This window comes from Leptosomus discolor, chromosome 7 (genome assembly GCF_034619465.1).
Source record: "Leptosomus discolor isolate bLepDis1 chromosome 7, bLepDis1.hap2, whole genome shotgun sequence".
NCBI lineage: Eukaryota > Metazoa > Chordata > Aves > Leptosomiformes > Leptosomidae > Leptosomus > Leptosomus discolor.
The window spans coordinates 39,876,988-39,887,402 of record NC_141397.1 but is presented as its reverse complement, the minus strand read 5'-3'; the positions used below and the strand labels follow the sequence as shown (position 1 = coordinate 39,887,402).

Here is a 10,415-nt window from a genome sequence, read left to right as displayed (position 1 = left end):
AAGATTCAAAATTACTTTTCCCATTCTGCCCCCCCCCCCCCATCATTTTTTCTCATTTAAGCTAGCTCTTTTGGGAAGGAAATCAATGTACAGTGACATGTTTAAATATATAGTTTGAATAAAGGGGGGGTGGGGGTGGTGCAAAACCTCTTAGTGGGTGAGGAGGCAATAGGCATATAACACGTATTTATTCTCTCTGGCTGCTTCCTTTTCCCCTTTTAGTTGTCTAAACCTGAGCAAGTTCAAACAGCTAACTGGAGGAAACCAAACATATATTTCTGTGGCGCTGAACTGAGCTTTCTGTGTAAAGCTGTCTATTTTGTAGCTCTTTAATTAATAAACATGCTCTGTTTAAGAGGCTTTTCTCAGTATCTCATAGGAATTTGGAATTCATTCCCAACTCTGAAAGACACCCAGGTACAGAGTTGTGGTTGGAAGTATTATTTGAGAAACAGTAACTTTTCTGACTGCTTACACTTACAGTGTAAGCTTAATCAAATGAAGAAAACTGACATAGAAGCACCTTTTTTATTATTAGTAGGTAGAGTTGGCAAAAAGATACAAATCTACCTTAAATGTAAAATATGTCTATCATTTCTTTACAGAAGTGTCTCAGTTTAGGGGTTACTTTAATACCTTGATTAACAAGACCAGTTTGGAGGAAGAACTCTTTACTTTTCCCTTGTGGAAGCTTTCCAACAGTATCCCAACACTTGAATACAAGAATAAATGAAAAATGTACTCTAAGCAACTCCATTAAAAGATCAGTTATCAGACCCAAAGTAATTGACAACAGAGGCATGGGTAAAGAACAGAAAAGGCTTTATTCTGTTAGATCTTACTGTTGCCACTGTACTGGGAAACTCACTGTAATCTCAGTTCAGGTAATATTCAGTAAAGAATAACTTCCAGTATCTTGGGTCAGTAGGCATCAGTGCCACACTGAGTTACGATATATTCTTGAGCAGATTACAGAAGATTTGGATATGCAAAACAGTTTATATAAAAAAAAAAATTTGATTCCTAAGATTGTGACTGGATATTTACTGCTTTGTATATGTCCCGCCTCTTTCATTTCCTTTACAACCCACCCCCCAATAGCTAAATGAAAGAGGAATCTTAACATATATTTCTCTATTCATTTTCTAGTAAGGCAGTGAAATCTTCCTTTTAAAATAAAGTACTGGGCATTTTTCAGTGTGAACTTTTCACCAAGGGGACAAGCTGCTTGTATCTAGGAAAAGTGTCAGTAGTTTGCCACAGGAGTGGCCTTTCTAGTCTGAGGAACCAAAATTATGTTGTGACCTCTGTAATCCCCATTTTCTTTTTCTTATCAGTTTACAAGATAGTTTACAAGAACAGGCTGCCAGTAGTATAAGCAGAAGCAGCTCTGTTTTGGTAACCCATCTTACTCTGAGACTTTCTAGATGGCGCTGTCAAAAGATTTTTCTTGTAAGGCCCAGCTGAGCACTACAAGCAAGCATATGCACAGATCCAAACTAAGTGGCTAATTTCCTCTATGACTGTTAGTGTTGTGTGCAAATAAACAGTGGCTTCCCAGGAGAAACCGGAGTTGTTCACATTCAGAATTACTAGTACCATGTGCATTTTATAATGTACTTGAGAAGAGGTACAGGACTCTTCCAAGTACTGCAAAAGGTACAAAATCTCACAATACATGTTTCTGGGTTTTTTCCTATATCAGTTGTGAGGTTTTTTTTTTTTTTCTTAAGAGCTGAACAGAAGAGCATGGTCTCTGTTAACCAGAGAAAACAAAAATATTCTTATTAGCTTGCTGTGGAGATCTTATAATTAAAACGAAGTAGGCAGCATGAGTGTTTTAAGTGCATACATTAGAATGGAAGAGCATAATTTAAAAAAAAATTATGTAACTAAACATTTAAGTTAAAAATTTTTTCTCCTTATTCAACTCCAAACAAGGCATTGTAAATATTGTGCTGAATTTAAGAGCTTACTTTATTCTCTATCTTCTGAATTCTAATATGGGATGGGGGGGGCGGGGGGGGGAGAAGCAGCCAAATATGGTCCTAGATAGGAGAGGGTCATCATGTTTTGCAGAAAAAACTCAGACATTTTTTGTTCGGAGGACTTGGGCAGCTTCTTTCCCCACCCACACACCATCCATCCTGAGTGATCCTCCTCTACTGCCCCCATCCATCCCTAGATGAAACTGTGGTGTACAGCTGCTGCCCAACTGATCATTCCGTGTGCTCCAAAGAGGCAAAGGCTAATCTTACGTGTGCCCTATTATCTGTTTAAAATAGGCAAGTTAACCTAGTATGTAATTACTTAATTACTTTCATTTGTTGGCAAGCACATTATTGTTTTTTACACCAGAAAAAAAAACCCTTCTAGTGTAAGTCTGCTTATCCTTAACTAGAACTGTTGTGATGTTTAGCATAAGCCACTTGTAATTTACAGACCATCAGGGAGACTATCTGAATTTAAAAACTCTCAACATGAAAAATAACTAAGCTGAAACCTCATCCTCTCTAAGTTCATGGTTTGACATCCAGCCCCCCATGTTTGCATAGCCTTCCCTCTGGAGAAGGGGAGATTATAAACTCTCCTTTCTAATAGCTTTCCAGAATTACCCATTCTTGAAACCCACCAGAAGTGTATGTGCAGTGTTACTGGGTAGTTCACTGACCCTGTCAACAGTGTCAGCAATGTGCATTTAAGGGACCCTGGCTATTTCTTTTAACATGTTTTTTTAAGAGTTCAGGTTAGTGATTTGGGCCATTTTTTGAGCTGGCTGAGAAGAGCTGCTGTTATGTTCAGTTGGCCTATCAAACAGTTTAAACACTACAACTGCTGTCTTTCAGATTCCTCCAAAACATTTATAGGATGTCTACTACAATAATTCTAGAGGAGTATCTTAGGTGAGGATTATCTTTAGTGTGAAGCTCTTGTAGCACAGAACATTTACCTGTATAAAAACATGGAAGGCAAAAATGATTCCAGTTTGGATTGCTAAAGAAGCAGTGCATAGGGAGCTACATTTTACTACAATAAATACTACTTTAGTTCTTACATTTCAACTCCTCAACTTCTCAGTGTTCTTGGGAACAGACAATAACCCTACAGAAGGAGGGAAACAGAGTTTGAGGATTTTTTTAAATTAGTATGTTCCTAACACAGAACTATGGCAGTATCACTTTTAAAAATTAAGACACCCATATGAATGCTAAAACTAGCCCAGGGTAATTAATCTTTGCAGGAACATGTTTTCTTTCTGGGCACAGAATGAAAACAAATGCAGGTAAAATACTCAAAAACCCCAACATCAGATTAGGACCGTGATATGTGCAAGCAAAATGATGATCAAAGGACTGAGTGTGAGCTAAAGCTTAAGACCTAAGAACTCCAAAGTTTTTATTAATGTGACAACATCTGTTTGAAGAAAAATAAAGTTAATGAAATTTACATGATGAAAAACTTCCAAGCTTCCACAGATTTTTTTCATAAACAAAAAACATTCAAGAATCAGTGAACCACAGCAATAGTAAGGCCCTACCAGTTTTGCAGACTGATTTAAACTTTGAGCAGGAAGGAAGGAGGGCACTTTGATTCAAGTCAGATGAGCGAGGATGAACTGAGTTGTCAAATTCAATGTTCCGCTCACTTTGTAAGCCTACGCGTTTGTATTTGGATGGGCATTTAAATAGACTGTGTTAGCTTTACATTAAGCCAAACCTTCAAAAGTTGGGCAATAAATGAAGACAGGAAATAGAAAATCAAGTAATGCTGGATTTGTTACAAAATCAAGGGCATACTGAACAAATCTGAGAAGCATTTCTGACTGTTTGAAAACCTGCAGATAAAACAGTATCCCAAATTCATATAATGATCCTGAGCCTTTTAATGTTACCTGGAATAATTATCTCCATCAGTTGCGGCTAGGACTTATGTTCTAGCCAGTGGCTCAATGAGTCTGCAGTTTCCAGGCTTTCAAGTTGGATCTGAGGCTAACAGGATCTTCGTCAATGGCAGAGGTAGCAACAGCTGAAGGAACAGGCTGTGGCTCTTCCAGTGAATTTTGACATTTTGTTTCCAAAAATGTTAAATTCCATCACGGGCTCTTTCATCTCTGCCACAGGTGCAAAAAACCAGTAACGCTAATTCCAGCAATCCGGATCCTATTTCATATGCAGAAATTAACCCAAAGGAAAGTACTAAAAATGCATATATCATCCCATTCAATTATTCAGCAGTTTTGCAGACATACTGGAAAAAACTAGCTTTCAATATAAAAATTGTCTATGAAACAGTCTAACTTGAATTTTTCTCCATGGATCACAATTCCACATGTGCTGCTGGATCTGTAGAAGAGGAGAGAAAAATAAGCGCTCCATTTCCAGCTGCCTCAATTGGCAGGTTGGTTTAAAAATTAGTATATAAACCCCAAAGATTTGTTCTTTGCAAGGTTACCAGTGACCGAAGAACAATTCATACCCATTGTGTATAAGTAGTGCTTTAATTAAGGGTTAAGATAAGGCCAAGCTTATAAAATTGCAGGAACAGTGAAGGTCTTAACAGAACTGCAACAAGTGTGCAATATAGCTTTCTGTTCTCTTAAGTTGCAGAATTCATTAACTCTCACCAGCCTCACTCAGCAAGGCCCTTCTGTCCCATTAAAGTATGCAGATTATTCAATAGATCCTCCATGCAAGCCTTTGCATGGTGCAAGCTTACAGTGAACAAGTATGCAACTTAACCCCAGTCCAAACAGGCAGGAAGAAAGTCACAGAAGTAGGGAAATAGTCCAAAAGGTTACCATGTGTGTGTTGTCCTGGCATCTTAGCTGGTGTTCCTGTTTCTTTTTCTTTCTGGAAAAGGCTATGGAGCAGTTTGATTTCTTGATCATAGTCCTGCCATTCTGGAACTATACGCATCGCTGCTTGCAACTTGGGCTCTTTGGTCATCGGGTTATTACACTGCAAACCCAACACACTAACTGTTCAGACACTTAATGCGTAAAAAAGGTTTATTTACTGAACAGAGGTATGCTTCCCCCTGGCGGAATTAATCTGTTGTTGGTGAACAACCCATGCCCGTATTTTAGCTAGATTACAGCATGAAGTCTCTTTCCAAATTCATAATGATGCCACTGCTCCAGGTAAGAGAAATACAGAAGCTAAAGGAAAAAACTGAAGTGCTGGAAACATTGAAGTAACAATACAGGATGAGGTGCCTAGATCTGATGTAGGGAAGTGCCTCTAAAATTGTTCACTGTATTGTGACCTAAGAACGAGGGAGCCATACTGTACTTACCAGATCAATGGTTTTTGCTCTCTTCTTTGAGGAATCATCACACCATGTTTCACACCACAGCCACTCCTGTGGGAGCGATTTAATTGGCACCTGGTGGATCATGTTGTTGGGCAAATCCTGTCGTGAAGAACAAGAGTTAGTAACAGTTTCCACAGGGTGCAGGAACAATCCCCCCCCCCGCCCCAAACAAATAGTACTGAGAGTTTAACTTCTGTAAACAGGGTTTTTCCCAGTGCAAATAAAAGTGATGAATTGATCTTTCATTCCATTCCAAAGTAAGTCCTTTGGAAAAAAGCCTGCATATGACAACTGTTAATCTTATTTTATCAAAAATCAGTTATTTAGCAAACAGTATTAAAATGTTAATATGAATCCAGTATCAAACCTGTACTGGACCAGTTTGGAAGACTATTCTTAACTGATTAAAACCATTGTGTTATTTTTTCCATCTGCCACAGTACAAGCCTTATTTCCATGTTATTAAGTAAGTTAGTGCCCAGTAAAGCACTTGGAGCTGGATAGCTCAACAAACAAGTACCCAGTTGTGTTATATATTTACCTTGGAGCATATTTGGAGTATACTTGATAGTCTTAAGACAGTTAAGGGGAAGGTGTTTCCACCCACCAGTTATACTGGATGCTATCAATACCCGCCTTAGTTGAAGGCAGGGTGAAATAGGATTGCCACTGGCCTCTGGTTGTGATTGAAGTTTGGCCAGGAAAGGAGAGGTCCCAATCTGCCACCATACCCCAGTAAAACAAAACAAACACAATAAAAACACACCTGGTCAAGGTTGGACAGACTGTTAGGATCCTGACTAAGACCCTGATACTGTCCTCTGAGTCGATCTCCAGCTGCTATCTTTCTGAACTTCTTCAGATCCACAACATACAGAGCACTACATGAAGATGATGCAATTAGTAATGATATTTGACTGATGGGTAATTTACTGCAGCCCCAGTAGACCCCAAGATACAATATGTTAAAACAATCTCTTGGTGGCAGTAGATCAAATTATCTAATACAAGGCAGAAAAGCAGTTCTAACAAGGTCATGGCACTTAAGGAAAAAAAAAAAAAACCCACAAAACTTTTCAACAAATCTATCTTAGCTTTGCTATCATGCAGTCCCTTCTTCCAACATTTGTTATTAACAAATGAAGATGTCCGGTTAGTTAACACTTCAGTTCTTCATCTGTAAAAGCTGTAGCATACTGAAAGTAACTTCAGTGTCCCTAGTGCTTCAAATGGACCATAGGCAATGGAACCTTAAAGAGGCAACAGTAAGCAAAAAGTGGTTCACTGCAGCGTTGTATATGTCAGCTAGTTTTCAGCTAATTCTAAGTAGCAGTAAAAGCTTTCCCCCTCTATTTTGAAAAAAATGAATTCTTCAGTACCTGATGTGGTATTTTCTTCCAGCTAAATGACTTGCCCAGTATCCAGATTTCCAGAACCTGTAGCCATCCATTTCTCTTCGACTGTCGCAGAATGGAGTATATCCGTAAGGAGCCCCATCTAGATTGAAATCTCTTAATTCTTTCAGATCCGTGCGCACAATCTGAAGGGAAAGAATGTTTTATTTTTACTTGTAGAAGCCTGCCACAGGTTATTCTGAAATGCTTTAATTCAAACTGAGCAAAGAGTTAACAGAAGAATTACCTGTCACACTGTGCAGTCTTTTGCATCATGTGTATGTAGTACAAAAACAGAGCGCAAAAGGTGGCGTCTCCCCTGCCCTTAGAGCTGGAGCAACTAAAATAGATCTTAAAATAATCTGATAGGGGTTGGTTTGACAGCTGAAGTGCCACATCATTGCTTAATAAGCAGTAAGAATTCTCACTATACATGAATGCTACTGTGATCCTTTCTATCCTTTCCTCTTGAAAGTTTGCAGACCCTTCAGGGATAAAGGCTTTTTAAATGTCTTTTTGAGACAGACATTGTGGCACTAATACTACTGTAAAAATACCACTCTGGTGGGAAAAAAAATGCATTAATGTCTCTTTTCTAAACAGAGCAAAAACTGTCTAAAATGACAGCCACGTAGCTGTGACACTTGAGCACAAGTTGCAATGGTTTTAACTGACATGGGATCATACTGTACATATGCCAGAACACCTAAGGCATTTTATACTTACGTGTTGCTAATCTGTACTTCTCAGTTTCATACATGTTTTTAAGGAGTATTTTTGGCAGTTCTCACAGCACAGGTATACTGTACTTTCAAACCATTCAGGCAGTAAGCACATACAAAGCCTTAGAGACACTGTGTGCTTTGCAGCAGGGCATGGCTTTATGCACGAGGGATTTGCCTTCTCGCTTCTCTGAAAGCGGCTCAGATCTGGCCCAGTTAAAAGTAGCGGGGTGGGAGGGGGAGGGTGTTTGGTGACTTAGGAAAATAGCCTATGTGGTAAGTGATCCCAGGCTGAGAGAACAGACGGAACCGGAAAAATGGAAGGGTGAAATAAGAATCTATTTGGCAAACTAGTTGTAATCACAGTGAGTGAACGAGGAACCAGACAAAAGCAAAAGACGGGACAACAAAACCAATATTTATGGGAACAGGCAGAAAAAACAGCACTCGCTGAAGCATGCTATAGTTACAGAATCAACCTTCAGTCGTGACTGCAAAGGGTTCAAACTTGCAACCTTTCCAATAATACAGAAATTGTATTCAAGAACACACTATTCTCAAAGAAAAGAAGAAAAAAGGAAAAGATCAAGTAATTCCAACCTCTGTGTTACCTGATCAGCATCCACAAACAGGATTTTGTCAACAGCTAATGGGAAGAGCACATCTAGAAAGAGGATCTTGTAACCCCAGATGATACGCTGTTTCTCTGTTTGCTGATGAAGCCAGCGTGGCCATTTATACTGGACAAGCTCATACTGGAAATTATACTTCTCTGCCATGTATGGGATGAACTCCTGCAGAGGGAGGAGCAAAAAAACCAGCTTATCTCAGTTCTTTGTTCCTCTGCAGGAAAAACTGCATTACAAGAGATAAGACTTCAGTCCTGTAATAAGGCACAGAACATCAGAAAATGAAATACTGCAAAGAATAAGTGCAGTTTCTTTGTTACTTCAAACAAAGAAATAACCCCAAACTGAACAATGAGTACAAATTGTAAAGCCAACTATTATAAGACAACTAAATAATTTGGCATTTTTCCCCACACAATTACTTATGAGCCATTTTATAGTGATCCAGAGATCAGTTTAAAAGAATGCATCATAAAATTTCACAGATGGGAGAATTATTACTTAGGGCTATACAAAGCATTGTAAATGGGAATAATAAAAACAGAGAAAAGAATTGGGAGAAATTTTTTACTAGAACAACTTGGCCCACTGTCAAAACAGTTGACATTCTCATCTGTGAGGCTTCCTCTGACACTGGGAGAATACAGGTTTAGCCAAGGGATGCTGGTACAACACAGCTGTCAGGAAGGGAGGGGGAAGCATATTGTTGCAACACCCAATGAGGTGACTGACAGTAGCAGAGCCACTGCACAGCCCATGGCTGCAGCAATGGGGACACTGCCCATTATTTCCCACTCAGTTCATGCTGAGCAGGTAAGATTCTCTAAGAAATGCTACTTCCCAATACTAAATGTTAGAAGTTGCAAATTCCTGAAAGCTTTGACATCCATTTACCTCTGGGTTCTGTTTTGAATCCTGCTGTTTGTTTTATTATGTATCACATATAATCGATAAGTACTTCCAGGTATACTCATCTAGGCCCTGCATCACTCTACCATGCACCACACTCATACTCCGGTCAGTCTGAAACATGGTTTTAATGTCTTACGGTGTTTTCTCCATAGCTAGTCATAGGCATTGCTTCTCTGGTAATTTTTTTTTCTTACGATCTTTCAACTCTTAGAGATTAGATATAAGTTTGTAGATCTGAATTTCATCTTAAAATCTACACCTTTATCACAGGAGTTAAAACCAGTTCAGATCCTTTCAAGTATGATTTTCCTAGTATGTGCTGTTCTTTTAAGTATTTACCTTCAGCATAAGTCCACTGTCAACCTTCCCTTAAAGCCTTCTAGGCAGAACCACCAGCTTATACCAACTTGATGCTTTGTCAAAATAGAAGGTATACAGACAGGTAACTATACACTGTACAGATATTTACACAACAGTACAATGCACAGGTTGCAACCTTTTTTTTTTTTGTTTTGGGTTTTTTTTGTGGGTTTTTTTTTGTTGTTGTTGTTTTTGGTTTTTGGTGGTTTTTTTTTAAAACTTTTCCCCACAACAGGATAGATTTCTAATTAGTAACAAACCTTGAATGTAGGTGATAAGTAGTTCTTCAGAAACCAAAACTTTAAAGGAGTCTTAGTATGTTTCAGCACAGACAACATCATTATGCTAGCAAAAGAAAAAAAAAAATAAAGCATTTACAGGAACAACTGCCACCCACTAGAGATCAGCTGTGTAACAGATTACAAATTGCCATTTTGCATTATTAGACTAGCTGCAGTTATGTGTCAGGTAACTGATCTTCACTCATGAAGAAAAAGAGGGTAAGCCTCAGCCTACTGCAAATTGCTTAATTTTATCTACAAAATTACTAAACCCCATAAAATCTATATATTTTACCTAGTCAGAGAATATACAAACTGTTGGCTTTCACAGTTCTTTGAGAACAGAAGTTCAGATTCTTTTCCAAAGCAACTATGACTTATAACTCCTTAACAATACATTTGTAGTTGGTTATATTGTAGTGAGAAAATTTAGGACAGCAACATACCATCTATAAAACTATTTCGGACGTATGAATGCTAGGCAGACAAAAGTTCATATAATACAGTAGATGCATAATCTAGAGGACTTCCGAGCTGCTGAAAAAGTTTTGGTTTTCTGTTTATATTCTTGCAAATTCTAACCTTTTTCCTTGTTGAAAACATGCACATTACCATTTCAGACCCTGGATTATAAATTCTGAACTAACCGTAGGAATCTTTCATATAGGTGTCCTGAAGCCACAGAAAATATATTTAGAACATTGTCTTTGTCTTGTTTCACATCTTCATTCTTTTGTCCTCCTGTGAATCCCCTGAAAGGGCAAACGTGTTTGCATAATGGACAAGATAGTAAGGGCCAGTTAT

General features: G+C 38.4%; 1 protein-coding gene across 1 annotated transcript in view; it reads right to left on the bottom strand.

Moving 5' to 3' along the window:
- Positions 1–4,265: 4,265 nt before the first annotated feature.
- The window catches only part of UGGT1 (UDP-glucose glycoprotein glucosyltransferase 1), a 42,158-nt gene continuing 36,008 nt past the window's right edge, over positions 4,266–10,415 (bottom strand). Inside the window, exons 33-40 of the mRNA XM_009959781.2 lie at positions 10,259–10,363; positions 9,591–9,675; positions 8,041–8,223; positions 6,693–6,853; positions 6,080–6,194; positions 5,296–5,412; positions 4,799–4,958; positions 4,266–4,343 (exon numbers count right to left, since the gene is read on the bottom strand). Of these exons, the coding sequence (XP_009958083.1) occupies positions 4,318–4,343; positions 4,799–4,958; positions 5,296–5,412; positions 6,080–6,194; positions 6,693–6,853; positions 8,041–8,223; positions 9,591–9,675; positions 10,259–10,363 (952 nt within the window). The 3' untranslated portion in view covers positions 4,266–4,317. The remainder of the gene's footprint in view (positions 4,344–4,798; positions 4,959–5,295; positions 5,413–6,079; positions 6,195–6,692; positions 6,854–8,040; positions 8,224–9,590; positions 9,676–10,258; positions 10,364–10,415) is intronic.